General features: G+C 43.0%; 1 protein-coding gene across 1 annotated transcript in view; it reads right to left on the reverse strand.

The window, feature by feature from the left end:
• Positions 1-18566, reverse strand: part of LOC120927438 (cyclic AMP receptor-like protein A) — a 712728-nt gene that overhangs the window by 98844 nt on the left and 595318 nt on the right. The window contains exon 10 of the mRNA XM_040338115.1: positions 6656-6703. Within this exon, the coding sequence (XP_040194049.1) occupies positions 6656-6703 (48 nt within the window). The remainder of the gene's footprint in view (positions 1-6655; positions 6704-18566) is intronic.

Genomic DNA, 18566 nt, shown 5'->3' on the forward strand with positions numbered 1-18566 from the left:
GTGTTACATTTCCGGCACATATTTTTTTAAACTGTTAAATGGATGGGTTTCCGCTTTAAAGTTAAAGTTTAGTTAATATATAACTAATCTTACTCCCATCCTCATTCTAAGCCTATTCTACCCAACCCTGTGAAAGAAAGATATGTTTACTTACTTATTCTGAAGCCGCTCCGGTCGGGTCCCATGAACAGCTTTCAGCGAGGGCTTTAGTGTAAATGAGGGGCAGCTGACAATGGATGCCCCATAGTAAGTCTGTGGGTGATGTCATCTTGCAAGCATCCTCTACATAGAAGCCGTCGCTGGAGAGATTGAGTGACCGGACCTGGTGGCTTCAGAATAGATAAGTATACAGATCTTTTCTTTACAGGGTTAAGGAGAATAGACTTATGCCTCGTACACACAACCGTTTTTCTCGGCAGGAAAAAAAACAAAGTTTTTCCCATGGGATTCCTCTCAGGCCTGCCATGCATACACACGTTCAGGCCAAATACCGGCCGTCCAAAGCGTGGTGACGTACACCATGTACGACGGGACTATAAAGGGGAAGTTCCATTCAAATGGCACCACCCTTTGGGCTGCTTTTGCTGATCCCCGTGTTAGTAAAAGTTTAGTGAGAGACGATTCACGCTTTTCAGTTTTCGTGCTTTTCAGTCCATTACAGCGTGACGAATGTGCTATCTCCATTCCGAACGCTAGTTTTACCAGGACGAGCGCTCCTGTCTCATGCTTGATTCTGAGCATGTGCGTTTTTTTCCCCTTGGGAATGCATTCACACGACCGGTTTTTCCCGACGGGAAAAAGGCAGACGGGAATCCCGACGGGAAAAAAGAAAACATGTTCTCTTTTTTTTCCCGTGGGGAAAACTGCGATGGAGCATACACACCGACTGTTTTCCCAGCCAAAAGCTGTCATGGCAGTTTTCCCGACGGGAACACCAGTCTTGTGTACGAGGCATAAGAATTGGGGTACAAGTAGGATTAGCCTTAGTTAGAGTTTGACTAAACTTCCACTTTAGGGTTGTTCAATTAATTAAAGTTCCACTGTAAAAAACAGCGAGCAGGCAGGCAGGCAGGCTTTTATTGCAGAAAAGACAAGCAATGTCTGCAATTTTAAAGGTTAATATGCAAGTTATTGTCATAAAAAGTGTTTGGGGACCTGGGTCTTGCCACAGGGGACATGTATCAATGCAAAAAAAAGTAGTGATTTTTATAATGCTTAAAGTGAAACAATAAAAGGCATACTATAGACACCCCCCAGGTACGAAATTTAAAGAAATATTTCACTTTTATTGTTTCACTTTAACCACTTAAGGACCCCTTCACGCCAATATACGTCAGCAGCACATCCTGTACGTGGCCCTTTAAGCCCAGCCATGGGGTCGCGTGCACGCGATCCAGTCCGAAGCTCCGTGACCGCGGCCGCAGGACCCGCGGACCCGATCGCCGATGGAGTCCCGCGATCGGTCCCCGGAGCTAAAGAACGGGGAGAGCTGTGTGTAAACACAGCTTCCCCGTTCTTCACTGTGGCGCCGTCATTGATCGTGTGTTCCCTGATATACGGAACCACAATTAATGACATCACACCTACAGCCACACCCCCCTACAGTTAGAAACACAGATGAGGTCACACTTAACCCTTTCAGCGCCCCCTTGTGGTTAACTCCCAAACTGCAATTGTCATTTTCACAGTAAACAATGCATTTTTAATGCATTTATTGCTGTGAAAATGACAATGGTCCCAAAAATGGGTCAAAATTGTCCGAAGTGTCCGCCATAATGTCGCAGTCACAAAAAAAAATCGCTGATCGCCAACATTAGTAGTAAAAATTTTTTTTTATAAAAATGCATTAAAACTATCCCCTATTTTGTAAACGCTATAAATTTTGCGCAAACCAACCGATAAACGCTTATTGCGATTTTTTTTACCAAAAATAGGTAGAAGAATACGTATCGGCCTGAACTGAGGAAAAAAAACGTTTTTTTTATATATTTTTGGGGGATATTTATTATAGCAAAAAAGTAAAAAATATTGAATTTTTTCAAAATTTTCGCTTTTTTTTGTTTATAGCGCAAAAACTAAAAACCGCAGAGGTGATCAAATACCACCAAAAGAAAGCTCTATTTGTGGGAAAAAAAGGATGCCAATTTTGTTTGGGAGTCAAGTCGCACGACCGCGCAATTGTCAGTTAAAGCGATGCATTGCCGAATCGCAAAAACTGGCCAGGTCCTTTAAGATGCCTAAAGGTCCGGGTCCTAAGTGGTTAAGCATTATTAAAATCACTGCTCCTGAAAAAACGGCCATTTTTAAAACTTTTTTTTTTAACATCGATACATGTCCCCTGGGGCAGGACCCAGGTCCCCAAACACGTTTTATGACAATAACTTGCATATTAACCTTTAAAATTAGCACTTTTTTCATGTTTGTGTTTCATAGACTTTAACGATGTTCACCTGATCGAACAAATCTTTTGCCTGTTCTCATGTTCTGCTGCGAACCGAACCAGGGGGGTGTTCGGCTCATCCCTAGTTGCAATGCACATCTGTTTGAGATTCTGGCTTCTCTAGTTTTGATAAATTTCCCTCAATGTACCTAAGGGGAGCAGAGAGATTCAGTCGTCAAGCTAGTAAAACTCCAGAGGAGGTCTGCTGCTGGCACTTGCAGCAAATCCTGTGTGTAAAGTACACAGCGAACTGATTTTACTTGTCTGCCAGCACGTTCACACATGGGAAAATACAATTTTTTAATGGTGATTATATGGAAAATATGTTATTTGTGAGTTCAATTTAGGTAAGCTTGATTACTACATGCTTTATAAAATCAACAGAAGAGATGTTCTATTAACTATTTAACAAAACTGAGCGTTCCAATTTTCATCAATGCAAACCATTTAACAAAGAGGTCATTTACTAACTAAAGCATTAGGAATCAATACTCTATCTTCATCCATATATAGCGCATGCCCTTCCACTAATTTACTAACTTTGAACTTGCCAGCTTTTTACTAGGGTGTAATAAAGTGCATGCTGGAATATTTGGATATATCAATTCAAAGAAAACCCAGTGAGAGTATATGGGGTCTGCCACTGTTAACCTCCTTTTAAAAATGCCAGGTGTGGATTCTGTTCAGTCAGAATCTCCATCTCCATATATTATATCTATATATATATAGATATATATCTATATATATTTATATATATACTATGGGCTAGATTCAGAACGATGAGCGGATCTTTAGATCCGCAAAATCTATCTGTTTTAAGATACGCTGCCGCAAGTTTTAGAGGCAAGTGGGTAATTCACAAACCACTTACCTCCAAACTTGCGGCGGCGGATCGTAAATCCCCCGGCGAAAATTTAAATTCCGCGGCTAGGGGGAGTGTACTATTTAAATCAGGTGCGTCCCCGCGCCGATTTAAATGAGCATGCGCAGTCCGAGAATTTTCCCGGCGTGCATTGCTCCCACTGACGTCGCTAGGACGTCAGTGGTTTTGCCGCTTACGTTAATGACGTCCATCCGTATTACAGAACGATTTACGCAAACGACGTAAAAAAATTCAAAATCGACGCGGGAACGACGGCTATACCTAACATTGGCTGCGCCTCATAAAAGCAGGGGTAAGTATACGCCGGGAAAGCCGCTACGGAAACGTCGTAACAACACTGCTTCGGGTCCGCGTACACTCGTGAATTTGCGTATCTCGCTGATTTACATATTATTCAGCGTAAATCAGCGGGAACGCCCCCCGCGCCATTTTTAAATTACAAATAAGATCCGACGGTGTAACACAGTTACACCTGTCGGATCTTAGCTATATCTATGCGTAACTGATTCTATGAATCAGGCGCATAGATACGACCAGTGTAAGTCAGAGATACGACGGCGTATCAGGAGATACACCGTCGTATCTCTTTGTGAATCTGGCCCAGTATCTCTATATATACACACGCTTTTTTTCAGGTGGAACTTGGTGGAACTCAGTTCCACCACCTCTGGCCAGAGCCTTTGGTGCCTGCTTACCACAGTCTCTTGTAAACACAGAATTCAGTTTTTTGTGTTTCAAGTGACAGCTCTGCACTTACTTTGTAACCCCCCTGAACTCTGCACTCTGTATGTAATCCTGGTATTTAATGCCCCTTTAAAACCCTCCTACTGTTTGTGAAATCTGACCACAACCACTATTTGATGTGATTTGGAGGGTGTGTGTGAGGTGAGGAGTGTTAGGGAGTCGTGGTTGAGTTACAGAACCAATTGTTTGAGAAAAAAAGCCCTGAATATATACATTGTGGAGAGGCAACCCCAGGTCACGGTGTGTATTAGCACCTTCAGCCTGTTTTTTGCAAAGACAGGCATGATGATTGCACATCTGTGGGCTGGGTTTATATTCCCCTCAGGAAGAGAGCTCAGGGCCCATACTTGGGAACAGCTCCACCAGACAGGCAGGTGGCCTGGTGTAGGAGTCGGGAGGGCTTTCAGGTGGAGATGGCTCCACAAGAGAGAGAGAAAGACAGGCAGTCTCTGGGAGTCTAAGGCTGCAAGTGGCAGTCTGAAAGTGTATGTCTGCAGGAGGCAGTTGTGGCCCGTGACCAAGCAGCACAAAGCTGAGCAAGTAAGCTCCAGGAGGGAGTCTTGACTAAGTAAGAGTGAGTGAGCCAGGAGGCTGAAACTTATGTTATACAATGATGGTGGAACCCCCTGCAAGGGAAGAATTTCTGTGACGTTTGTTTTGTAGACATGTACACACTGAAATATTTTGTTTCGGAATTTTGTTTTCGTCCGAAAAATGTATTAATTAGGTTACTCCCGAAATGTTGTTTCGTTAAAAAATGTATTCGTCCGAAAATCCGAATTAATTAAGGTTGAAGGCTTATGGTGACTTTCGAATGTTCTAGGAAGATTCGACGGAGCGGCTAAACTGTAGGATGCCGCGATTGTACTTTTCCGGTCGAATGTTCCGCCTACAAGCTATAGAAGAATTCTAATGTTGTATGACTAGTAATAATTATATTTATAAATTATTATTACTAGTCAATCAACATTTTAATTCTTCTATAGCCTATGAGCGAAGCATTTGACTGGAAATATACAATTGCGGCGTCGTATAGTTTAGCTGCTCTGTCAAATCTTCTTAGAACTTTCAACAGACACCATGGGCCAGATTCACCAAAGAGATACGACGGCGTTTCTCCTGATAGGCCGTCGTATCTCTGTTTCTATCTATGCGACTGATTCATAGAATCAGTTACGCATAGATATCCATAAGATCCGACAGGTGTAATTGTTTTACACTGTCGGATCTTAGGATGCAATACCGCGGCTGCCGTTGGGTGGAGTTTGCGTCGTAAACCAGCGTCGGGTATGCAAATTAGCAGTTACGGCGGATCCCCGACGGATTTTCGCATTCGCTACGTCGTCCGTAGTCAAGTTTCCCGTCGCAATTTTAGTCGTTATTTGACCTGCCCTAACTTTAGTCAGCAATCGTATTGCTGTCTAAAGTATGGCCGTCGTTCCCGCATCGAAATTTTAAATTTAACGTCGTTTGCATAACACGTCCGGGAATACGGAAGTACGCTACGCGCGTCGCCGTTCGAAAAAATTACGTCACGGCGCGCAAAGCACGACAGGAATTGCGAAACTGAGCATGCGCAGTAGGTCCGGCGCGGGAGCGCGCCTAATTTAAATGGCACACGCCCATTTGAATTGGCCCGCCTTGCGCCAGAGGCCGCCGGCGTAGTTTTCATCGCAAGTGCTTGGTGAATCAGGCAGTTGCGATGAAAACTTGCGGCGGTGTAACGTATCTACGATACGTTACGCCCCGCAGTTCTATGTGAATCTGGCCCCATAAGCCTTCAATGACAGATTCGACGAAGCAGCGAAAAAACATACAAAAAGGCGACTCTTTGTAATTGTTGTCGAATGGTCTACCCCAACACTGTCTCTATAATGTTGAATCTTTCCTCTCTATGTAGAATAATCTTGGACTAATAGAGTTAAGCCTCGTACACACGACCGGTTTCCTCGGCAGAATCCATCAAGAAACTTGGTGGGAGAGCTTTTTTGCAGAGGAAAACGGTCGCGTGTACGTTTTTCATCGAGGAAACTGTCGAGGAACTCATATACGCATATATATCACTTGAGCATAATCAACCCGGATCATTACAACATACACACAGATTTTTTCTCCCTGGAAACTCAAAGCACTTTATCTGCAGCCATTATGGGTGTGCTTAGTAGATAATCATACTAGGGTCAATTTTAGACAGGAACCAATTAACCTACTTAACCTACCCAACCTGTCTTTGGAGTGTGAAAAGAAAACTGGAGTACGTGAAGAAAACCCACAAAAGCACATGCAGAACATGCAAACTGCCTGCAGGTAGTGTCGCTATAGTGACACAAAAAAAAAAAAAAATTGAATGTATTAAGCACAATAGGAGAGGGTTAATAGGAGACCATTATTGGGGAAAGCCCCAAAGTGTTTTACATGGCATCTTGTTTGTTACAGACAAGTTCTATACTAGCAGACAATGCAGCTGTCAAAATTTAGGTTCCCATTGTGGTAAAAAGTTAGACAGTTGTCAAGCTGCCTTGTCTGGAATGCATTTCAAAAACAGATGAATGATTTTATAATTATCTTTAAAAAAAAAAAAAGATTACCTTGGTCCTTTCCCTTCCTGGGTCATAGGTTCCAGACCACGTGATGACCTAGAAGGGAAGTTGAAGTAAACTTAATACATGTGAACAACAAAAGGCCAATGCAAATATTCAGAAAATCGATTTGGTTTATACAGAAAAAAAAAATCTTAACGCTTTCTCTTACTAATGTGATTGCTATCTTTACTCACCTAAAGGGAACTTGCCTTCAAAAATGTAGGGCAGTAACATATAACTCTTCGGAGGGATTCTAAGCTCTGCCTTAGCTACAATAGTAATTTTAAGACAAAATAAATAAAGTAAAATAAGGGATTAAGGAAAAATATATCTTATATAAATGTTTTTTAGCCCTTGGTTCGCAAAACTGTCAATCCCTGTAGTGTTGTAGTGCTGTAGTGTCAACTTCTCCTTGTGTCAAATGGTGGTCTGTCCCAGTGACCAGGGGTAGGCACCTGTTCCAGGTCTTTGCTGGTCCCTTTCTACTCGTACACACAATTGGAAATTCCAACAGAAAAAGTCTGATGTGAGCTTTTGAATGGAAATTCCGACCGTGTGTATGCTCCATCGGACTTTCCGAGCATGCTCTGGTTAGCTGGATCTCTGTCATTTTCTACAGCCCACACAATAAAAAATCATCTGGGCTGTTATATCATCTGCGTCGGAATTTTGCACGTCGGAATTGCTTCAGACTATCGGATAGGAATTTGTTTCGTCTGAAAATTTGAGAACCAGCTCTCAATCTTTTGTTGGCAGAAATTCCGACAGCAAAAGTCCGATGGAGCATACACAAGGTCGGAATTTCCATTCAAAAGCTCACATCAGACTTTTGCTGTCGGAATTTCTGCCAACAAAAGATTGAGAATGGTTCTCAAATTTTCAGACGGAAAAAAATCCTATTTGATCGTCTGTAGCAATTCCGACGCGCAAAATTCTGATGCATGCTCGGAAACAATTCAACGTATGCTCGGGAAGCATTGAACTTAATTTTCTCGGTTCGTCAAAGTGTTGTACGTCACTGCGTTCTTGACGGACAAAAGTTCAGAGAACTTTTGTGTGACAGTGTGTATGCAAGAAAAGCTTGAGCGGAATTCCGTCGGAAAAACCATCTAAAGTTTTTCTGACAGAAAATCTGATCGCGTGTACACGGCATTATTCTCATTCCAGATGATATAACAGCCCAGATGAATTTTTATTGTGTGGGCTGCAGAAAATGACAGAGATCCAGCTAACCAGAGCAATGTCAATTAAAAAAGGCCAGGACATAGGTTGTCGCTTGTAGCCAAGTTTGGGCTTCCTTAGAAAAACAACATTATTAGGTGGATTCAGAAAGAGTTAGGCCGGCGTATCAGTAGATACGCCGACCTAACTCGGAATCTGCACTGTCCTAAGTTTAAGTGTATTCTCAAACTGAGATACACTTAAACCTAGCTAAGATACGTCAGCCTGCGCCGTCGTATCTTAGGGTGCAATATTTAGGCTGGTCGATAGGTGGCGCTTCCATTGAGTTCGGCGTAGAATATGTAAATGACTAGATACGCCTATTCACGTACGTACGTGCGCCCATCGCAGTAAAGATACGCCGTTTCCGTAAGAGATACGCCGCCTAAAGATAAAGATGCCCCCTAGGTGGCGTAGCCAATGTTAAGTATGGCCGTGGTTCCCGCGTCAAAATTTGAAAATTTTACGTCGTTTGCGTTAGTCGTCCGTGAATAGGGCTGGACGTAATTTACGTCCACGTCTAAACCAATACGTCCTTGCGGCGTACTTTGCCGCAATACACACTGGGATACATACACGGACGGTGCATGCGCCGTTCGTAAAAAACGTCAATCACGTCGGGTCACAGTTAATATGCATAAAACACGCCCCCCACATCCTCATTTGAATTAGGCGCGCTTACGCCGGCCTATTCACGCTAAGCCGCCGTAACTTAGGAGGCAAGTACTTTGTGAATACAGTACTTGCCTCTCTGACTTATGGCGGTGTAGTGTAAATACGCTACGCCGCCACAAAGATGCGCGCCCCTACCTGAATCCAGCTAACTATGAGACTTTTTACTGCATATACACTTACCGGCCTCTTTATTAGGTACATGGGTTCAATTGCTTGGTAACACAAATCGCTAATCAGACAATCACACGGCAGCAACTCAATGCATTTAGGCATCTACATATGGTGAAGATGACTTGCTGAAGTTCAAACAGAGCATCAGAATGGGGAAGAAAGGGGATTCAAGTGACTATGAATGTGGCATGGTTGTTGGTGTCAGACAGGCTGGTCTGAGTATTTTTTAAAACTGCTGATCTAGTGGGATTTTCACGCACAACCATCTCTAGGGTTTACAGAGAATGGTCCGAAAAAAAAAAAAAAAATCCAGTCTAGCCTTGTTGATGTCAGAGGAGAATGGGTTTGAGATGATAGAAAGGCAACATTATTTATCGGCGTATACCGCGCACTATTTTGCCCTGAAAATCAGGGCAAAATCGTGGGTGCGCGATATACGCCGATACCCGCTTTCCCGCCACGAGTTTGAATACTGCGCCGGCATATACCGAGCGCAGTACACTCATGTATCTTCGGGCAGTCTTGGCGCCTCTCGCACTGACGTCCTGAGCGTACAGGAAGTCAGCGCGACAGTTGCCGAGCCTGCCCGACGATACGCGAGTGTACTGCGCTCGGTATATGTCGGCGCAGTATTCAAACTCGGCGCGGGAAACGAGCGGGGAGGACGCGAGGACGCCGCGAGGACACCGCAGAAGGACGCCGGACCCGCCGAAGAGGACACCCGACCCGCCGAAGAGGACACCCGACCCGCCGAAGACGGATGCCGGACCCGCCGAAGAGGACACCCGAAGCCGCAGAAGGACGCCGGACCCGACGAGGCCGCCGATGGACGCCGCGCAAGACACCAAAACTGTAAGTACAAAAAAAACAAAAAAACTTTTTTTCCACAGGATTGGGGGCCACTTTAGGAGTGCGCGGTATACCCGGGAGCGCATTATACCACAATAAATATGGTAACTACTAGTTACAACCAAGGAATTCAGAATACCATCTCTGAATGCACAACACATCAAACCTTGAAGCAGATTGGCTACAGCAGCAGATATCACGCCGGGTGCTACTCCTGTCAGCTAGGAACAGGAAACTGAGGCTACAATCCTCACAGGATGACCAAAATTGGACAATAGAAGATTGGAAAAACGTTGCCTGGTCTGATGAGTCTCGATTTCAGCTGCAACATTCAGACTTTCCAGTTGGTTCAAGTGGTGAGTGTTAGTTGTAAAGAACTTATTGTGGAAGTTTATTGTCGCTCACAGTGATCTCCTGAAGTGTTAGGCGATAGCCCAGCCTGTTATACCTATAAAACTAACTACAGGAGAGTATAGGTAAAAGCTATTCCTGGACCTAATAGTTCAGGAAGCCTAACTCTGACCACACCTCCTTATTTACCAGCGTTCTCATGACACTCTATACAGAATAGACTAAAAATCTTTGTTTGCGTCCTTTTACCATTAGAGCCAGTAATCGGCTTAGGCCTCGTACACATGACCGAGGAACTTGACGGGCGAAACACATGGTTTTCCTCGTCGAGTTCCTTGTTAGGCTGTCGAGGAACTCGACAAGCCAATTTTCTCCATTCCCGTCAAGGAAATAGAGAACTTGCTCTCTTTTTGGCTCATCGAGTTTCTCGACAGCTTCCTCTACGAAAATGTACAAACGACCGGTTTCCTCTGCAAAAAAAATTCTCCCAGCAAGTTTCTTGCTGGTTTTTGCCGAGAAACTCTGTCGTGTGTACGAGGCCTCATAAAGATGGAAAACTGTGACATTTTACCCAAATGTATTTTGAAAAAAAGCTCCTCAAGAACTAAACTGCACAATTCAAAGTTTTTAGAATGAAATATCAGGGGGCCCTTTTTAATTTTCTTTAAGAGGTCAGTGAATTTTAGCTGCACCCTGCACAGTTAAAGAAGCCTGAAATGCCCCAGCTTGTTCAACTTCAATGCCATGGCACCCCATGCTGAAAGAACATTGTTTTGTTCAATCATGACAATCTGCCAGTCCCCCAAATGGTTGGGAAGTGCTCTATAGTTGCAGATGTCATTTTTTCACATGAAGATATTTTTTTTAACCACTTAGCTCCAGAAAGTTTTACCCCTTTCATGACCAGGCCATTTTTAGCTATGCGGTACTGTACTAATTTAACTGACAATTGTGCGGTCATGCAACAATGTACCCCAAATTAGATTTATTCTTTTTTTTTTTACACAAATAGAGCTTTCTTTTTATTTATTTTGAAATAAAAAAAATGAATCTCTTAAAAAATTTTGGCCAAAATGTATTCTGCTACATTGTTAAACGATGAGATCTATACTGGTTTTTTTTTCACTACTAATGGTGGAAATCAGCGACTTATGCCGCATACACACCATCACTTTATGTGATGAAAAAAAATTACGTTTTTAAAAGCGTCACTTTAAATGACCGTGTGTGGGGGAAAACGTCGTTTTATGTCTTGTGAAAAACGACAAAAAAAATTTAAGCATGCTTCAATTTTATGTGTCGTTTTTCAAAACGTCGTTTTTTACTTCACAGAAATTGACCGTGTGTAGCAAAAAACGACGTTTAAAACGACGTTTTTACACCCGCGCATGCCCAGAAGCTAGTTATGAAGAAAGCTTTAATGGAAAAACGTGGTGAACGTAACCTCCGTTTGCTAGAGCATTGTGAAAAAACGATGGTGTGTAGGCAACTTCGTCTTTGAAAATTGAAGTTTCAAAAACGTCATTTTTTACTTCACAGAAAATGTAGTTTTTTTTTCATCACATAAAGTGATGGTGTGTACGCGGCATTATAATGGGACTGTGATAGTGTGGTGTAAAATCTGACACTAACTGACGCTGGGGGGAACTAGCTGCCACTGATATCACCAGTGGAATTATTAGTGATCAGTGCTAATATGCACTGTCACTGTACTAATGACACTGGGCAGTTAGGGGTTAACATCTTGGACAATCAAGGGATTAACTATGTGCCTATGTGTTTTGTTTTCATACTACAAATGGTGGTGATCAGCGACTTATAATAGGCCTATGTGTGCAGCAGACAATCAGACACTAAGGCCCCTTTCACATTGGAGCAGGAGCCGTGGTGGCGGTATTGCGCTGCTAGAAATAGAAATCGCCGGGATTGCCGCAGGAATCGGCCGCTAGCGGTGCGGTATTAACCCCCGCTAGCGGCTGATAAAGGGTTAATACCGCCCGCAATGCGCTTCTGCTGAGGCGCATTGCGGGCGGTATTGCCGCGGTTTCCCATTGTTTTAAATGGGAAGGAGCGGTATACACACCACTCCTCTCACCGCTCCAAAGATGCTGCTGACAGGAGATTTTTTCCTCTCCTGCCAGCGCATCGCCTCAGTGTGAAAGCCCTCTGGCTTTCACATTGAGTATGCAGTGAAGGAGTTTTTCAGGCGGTATAACAGCACTATTTTTAGAGCTGTACCGCCTGAAAAACTCCTCAGTGTGAAAGGGGTCTAACTGGCTCTGGGGGGAACACTCTGGGGGGGATCAGCTGCCACTGATATCACCAGTGGAATTATTACAGTGATCAGTGCTAATACAGGCATACTCCACTTTTAAGTACACAATGGGGTTTATTTACTATCGCTGGAGAGTGCAAAATCAGGCTCACTTCTGCATAGAACAGAAAACAAATTCTTCTGCGCACAAGTGGATTGTCCAACAATCAATAATCCATGGAAGAAGTATCAACAACGGTAACACCGGCCTTGCTGCCCTTAATGGATGGGGAATATCCTAATGGCAAACGAAAAGAAGAAAAGAAAAAGGCGCACCAGCCTAGTGTGTTACCGTTATACCAATTTAATAGAATAAAAATGTATACAAAACCTACTCACAAAGAAAGAATCACAATAGGCTTATCGACAAACGCTGTAGTGGATAACCCTCGAACCATACTCCGGCAGTGAGGGTGTGTCACTGCCGGCTGACGCGTTTCGAGGCTCCAAAGACCTCTTCATCAGAGCCCAGCAGTGTAGACCCCTCTATAGACCCCCCTTATATACATATGAGCACTCATGACCATGTACCAAATGAGGGCAAGGCGTGGAGGACCTCCCAGGGACCATCTAGACACCTCCCACCTGATAATAATAACAATAATAATAAAAGTTGATAGTATTGGATTAAAATCAAGTTATATTAGATTGGAATAAAATGATACCAAAAAAGAGCAGCTAAAAGTCATGGGCATAGAGTAAATTACTAGCTCTAAAAAACAACTAAAAAACTACTAGTTACAATGATGCCAATACTAGAGGAGATGATGATATTGTTATTGGTGACAGTAATTAACAATAATAATATTATTATTATTGCCAGTGGTGGTAAAGGCAAATCCCCCTAGAAAATTTGCCGGATGGATGTTGTTATTATGTCACTGATAATAATGTAGTGGCAACTAGTCTGGAAAATGCAGAGGGATGCAGCAACTACACTCACAGGTAAGTAGTTTCAGGGTGATCCGGAGAAGGCACTGTTCTCCTAGATGTAAACGGCCTCAGATGCATATCCATCCGTACTGGCGTGGTGTATAGCGGCGGAAATGCGCTTCCATAAAGGACAGTGAGTGGAGCGCATAGAAACCAATGAGCTTCTAACCCCAGCTTGTTCAATTAAGCCTGGTAATAAAACCTGGAAGCTTATTGGGTTCTAAGCAGAAGTGAGCCTGATTTTGCACTCTCCAGCGATAGTAAATAATCCCTATTGTGTACTTAAAAGTGGGGTATGCCTGTATGTCCTGTCATTGTACTAATGAAACTGGACAGTTAGGGGTTAACATCTTGTGCAATCAAGGGATTAACTATGTGCCCTATGTGGTATTTTTTTTCATACTACTTATGGCGGCGATCAGCGACTTATAAGAGGACTGTGATAGTGCGGCGACCAATCTGACACTAACTGACTCTGGGGGGGAACTAACTGCCAGTGACATTACATATATAATGATATGCACTGTTACTGTACTAATGACACTGGGCAGTTAGGGGGTAACATCTAGGGCGACCAAGGGGTTAAATATGTGCCTAACAAGTGTTTATGGGGCAGATACGCGCAGCGTATCAGAGATACGCTACGCCGCCGTAACTTACCCGGCTTTAGTTTGAATCCTTAAAGATTTTGCGCCGTAAGTTACGGCGGCGTAGTCTATCTCTGGCGGCGTAAGGGGACGTGTGTCGCAAGGACGTAATTTTTTTTAACATAGGAGTGAATTGCGTCCATCCCGATTCACGGACGACTTACGCAAACTAAATTTTTTTTTTTTAAATAAACGCAAGAACGACGGCCATACTTAACATAGCAGGTTTAACTATACGCGACGAAATACCAGCTTTAACTATACGCCGGAAAAAGCCGACTAGAGATGCCGTAAAAAAATGCGACGGCCGCTCGTACGTTCGTGGATCGTCGGAAATAGCTAATTTGCATACCCGACGCGGAAAATGACGTGAACGCCACCCAGCAAACGCCGAAGAATTGCATCTTAGATCCGAAGGCGTACGAAGACGTACACCTGTCGGATCTAACCCAGATGCCGTTGTATATTGTTCTGAGGATTCAAAACAACGATACGACGCGGGTAATTTGAAAGTACGCCGGCGTATCAGTAGATACGCCGGCGTACTCGCTCTGTGGATCTGCCCCTATGTGTTTACTGTGTGCTGCTTTTACTGGGAATCTAGTTGTTCCCCAAACAATGAGATCCCCCGGTCACTGAACACACAACTCTGTGTTGTTTACACTCACAGAGCTGTGTTCGGGAAAGCTCAGAGATGATCAGTGGGTGCCAGTGGTCAATCATCAGCCGGATGATTGGCATGTGCTTTGACCAAGCAAAACACAGGCAGGCATGCGCCCCGGACTTGGAAAAGCAGAATCACGTATATATATGTAAGTTTTGCACACAGCGGCCGCCCTGTAGCAGTAAATCTGCAGAAGTTGGTAAGCAACTGGTTAACACAGATTTCAGATCTTGTCTCCATTTACCTCTGAGCATTGAAAAGATCATATCAACAGTATAGGCAATTGTCTTTTGCACATTTTCCTCTTGAGAGATATTTTTCTACATAATACAAGAAGTTTTCAGCTAGATAATTTCCCTTGTAAATTACCTCTTAAAAGACTGCTTATATTACTTTTCTGTACATATATGGTTGTAGCAGTTTATCATCAAAACAATTTTGGTATTATGGCTAGCATTGCAAAGAAGTAGTTATTATATATGATATATGATTTATATGATCACCAGCTCCATCTAGTGGCCATAATGTGATATTTTCCTTATTCACTTTATTCTGCACGAATAACATTTGACCTGGAGGGAAAATATTCTAATAACATTTGATTTTGATTTTGCACTTATTTGCTCAGTATGAACACGCAGTTTTACAGGAGGAATAGCTCTGGAATTTATTTCTAAATACACTCCATAAACCTTATGAATGTTTAACATGCAACGTAACTTCTAAACTTCTAAACTTTCCATGCAAAGCTTAATATTTCCCTACAAAGAAACATATGCAATTGCTGCTAGAAATAAATGTACTACTTACACAAGAATTTCCACTGTACAGTCTGTGAAGGATATGCTTCAGTTAATTCTCCCTGCTAGTAAATGCTGTGTATGTTAAAGGGTAATTGACCCCCTGTGTTTTGTGAAGAAGCCCTGTGTTTACTGTTTACTGTGATTAGAAGGGGATTCTGTTACAACTAGTAATTACCTTCACTGATGTCATTATCTTAAGAAATGTGTCTTCAGAGTCCTCCACGTGGAATATTGGGTGATCTTCGTTATGGGAAGAAGGGAATGTTTGACGGGGATATCATTCTAATACCGTCACACAGTCTATGCAGCCCTTCCACTATACAGTCTGTACAGTACTGCAGGAGGTAAACTTTTGCAACTTGCAAAATGTTAGACAATTGCAATAAATAGTGTCCGGTGATGGTGAACCTTGGCACCCCAGATGTTTTGGAAGTACGAGTGTAATGTCTTCTGTCCTGACGCCCTGGGGACCATTGGCCCTGGTGACCATGCAAAAAAAATAAAAACGGGAGGGGGGCCGGCCGGGCCTGTAAGGGGCCCTGGGGACCATTGGGCCCCTTACAGGTGTAATGCAAAAAAAAAATGAAAATAGAAAAAAAAATAAGAAAAAAAAAGAAAAACAGGAGAGGGGCCAGCCGGGCATGTAAGGTGCCCTGGGGACCATCGGGCCCCGTACAGGAGTAATGCAAAAAAAAAAAAATTGATTAAAAAAAACGGGAGAGGGACTAGCTGGGCATGTAAGGTGCCCTGGGGACCATCGGGCCCCTTACAGCTGTAATGCAAAAAATTTAAAATAATAAGAAAAAACGGGAGGGGGGCCAGCCGGGCCCCTTACAGGTGTAATGCCTGTAACCCCCCTGATGGCGGCCCTGAGTGCATGAGCATTATGGGGAAAGTAGTTACAAACCATGAGGGGTGCCAAGGTTCGCCATCACTGGTGTAGCCTCTGTGCCATTACCACTTAGAGAGCACCAAGAGAGTGTATGTTGTTGTATGTTTTTGTACACACAGCATAATTTTTACACCAAATTGCAATCCAATTTGTGGATAAACTTATTTAATGAACAAACCACACTTCTGATGGCTGGGATAGGGCAGAATTTAGGAAATGCTTACTATTTCCTGCAGCCGACTAATGGCATCATTTTACACCTCTCACGTCTAAGCCCAATCTTTTAGAAGTTAAAGACGGTTTTATTTATTTTTTGGTAAGATGTATCTTTTTATTACAAATTAAATTGTATATTGCAACAAATTTATTCATGTACGACCTGTAAAGTTATTGAAATGGCAGTATTAAAAACTACAGTTTATTAAGCTTTGTATCATAGTTTTGGGAAGCTCAGCCTTTCCACAGATGTTTTTTTTTGTTATCTTTTGTGATAACAAATGTCACCTGTGAGCTTTTTGTATTTATTTTACTGTTTTATGAATGATGTAGTAGTAGTAGATTGGCTGCATTTGCATGTGTTTATTTCCTTTTCCTGCAAGTAAAACAGTTATCTCTAGCTGATATATAAAACCTGTGAAATGACTGACATCAGCAGAGCGTACCTAGAAGTGAGGAGGCATATAATCAATTATCACATTAAAGGGGCACTACAAGGTAAACAGATTATAGTGTTACTCGACACATGTTACAATAGATAATAGGATGACTGAGAAGGAGAGCACATAATTATAGTATACTGCAGTAGATAATCAGAAAGAAGATGACAGGTATCATCCGGGAGAATAAAACCCACTATCTTCAGAGTCGCATTTAGCCCATGTTAATATGCTATCAGTGTGAATAAACCGATTGCTTTTCATCAGATTTATATAGGAAAGTTAAGGGTAGGCCTATAGGTGACATAATGTAGATGCAGATATAGGTGACATAATGTAGATGCAGATATAGTTGATATACTGTAGATCAGGCGTGCCCAACCAGTGGCCCAGGGGCCACATGTGGCCTGCGGAGCCCTCTAAAATGGCCGTCGACCTCCTGCTCTGGGATGGCAGGTTGGCAAGCCCAGATCACAGGTTGCAGACCTGCCATCCCAGAGCAGCAGTTTTGTGAATGAAGCTACTGGTAGAGGAAACAAGCACAGAGCCACAAACTTCTGTTATCAAAGTGCAGCTAACCCGCAGAAAATCCACAGGTGCACTATGCTGCACCCACAGTTTGGGAAAATCGCAGTGCATCAGTGTAAAAGCAGCCTTAGGCCCCTTTCACATGATCGGTCTGACCTAATCAGACTTAATATTCACCTCTATGGAGCAGCAGATGTAAACAGACTTGTGTCTGTTTACACCTGCCTACCAAAAAAAAAATAGAAAGGGATCTGCCCCCTTCCGTCTGGGCGGATCGGATTGGATCAGAGGGTCCATAGAGTAGAGTGGGCTGTGTCCGTAGGCACGGACCTGTCATCCTTAGTTTAGTGTCTTATGATTAAGGCCAAGACAGTGGTGTTTGTTTGGAGGACCATATTATTATTGAGGCTTGTCCCTATCAAACCATGTCCCTAAAATCTTAGGTTCACCCTCATAATTCATCACTAAAGTGTAAACTGTATTTAAAGCCAAAATGATGCACAATAGCCTGAGGCATAACACACGTATGGATGAGCCGAACATATCTGGGTTTGGGTTGGAGGAAGGTTTGCAGAATATGAGTTAAGTGCAGGTGCTGATTCTGAAGAATATGTAAGAATGTTTCAAGAGCAATATTAACCACTTCAATACTGGGCGTTTTTAACCCCCTTCCTGCCCAGGCCAATTTTCAGCTTTCAGCGCTGTTGCACTTTGAATGACAATTGCACGGTCATATCATTTTGTTCACACAACTAGAGATTTCCTTTAGTGGTATTTAATCACCACTGGGTTTTTTAGTTTTTTGCTAAATAAAGAAAAAATTCTGAAAATTTTGCACATAAATAATTATTCTTTATAAATTTAGCCCAAAATGTATTTTGCTACATTTCTTTGGTGAAAATAGTTCACAAACTATGGTATAGATCAGTGGTTCTCAACCTTGGGGTCGGGACCCCCTCGGGGGTCAAATGACGATTTTCCAGGGGTCACCGAATCCCGGGCTGTTCCTGAAGCCCACAGCACTCACAGCCTTTTTGCAACCGCCCAGCTGGGCTGTTCCTGGAGCCCTCAGCCGCCCATTCAATTCACAACATGGTGGGAGGCAGAGACTAGAGGTCAGCTGTCTGGTGAGAAATGTGAAGTGGGAGAGGCTGGAGGAGACCCTATCTCCTGATTTCGGCATAGGTGTCACTGCTGCGAGATACCACAGAGC

This window comes from Rana temporaria, chromosome 2 (assembly GCF_905171775.1).
Source record: "Rana temporaria chromosome 2, aRanTem1.1, whole genome shotgun sequence".
In the NCBI taxonomy this organism is placed as follows: domain Eukaryota; kingdom Metazoa; phylum Chordata; class Amphibia; order Anura; family Ranidae; genus Rana; species Rana temporaria.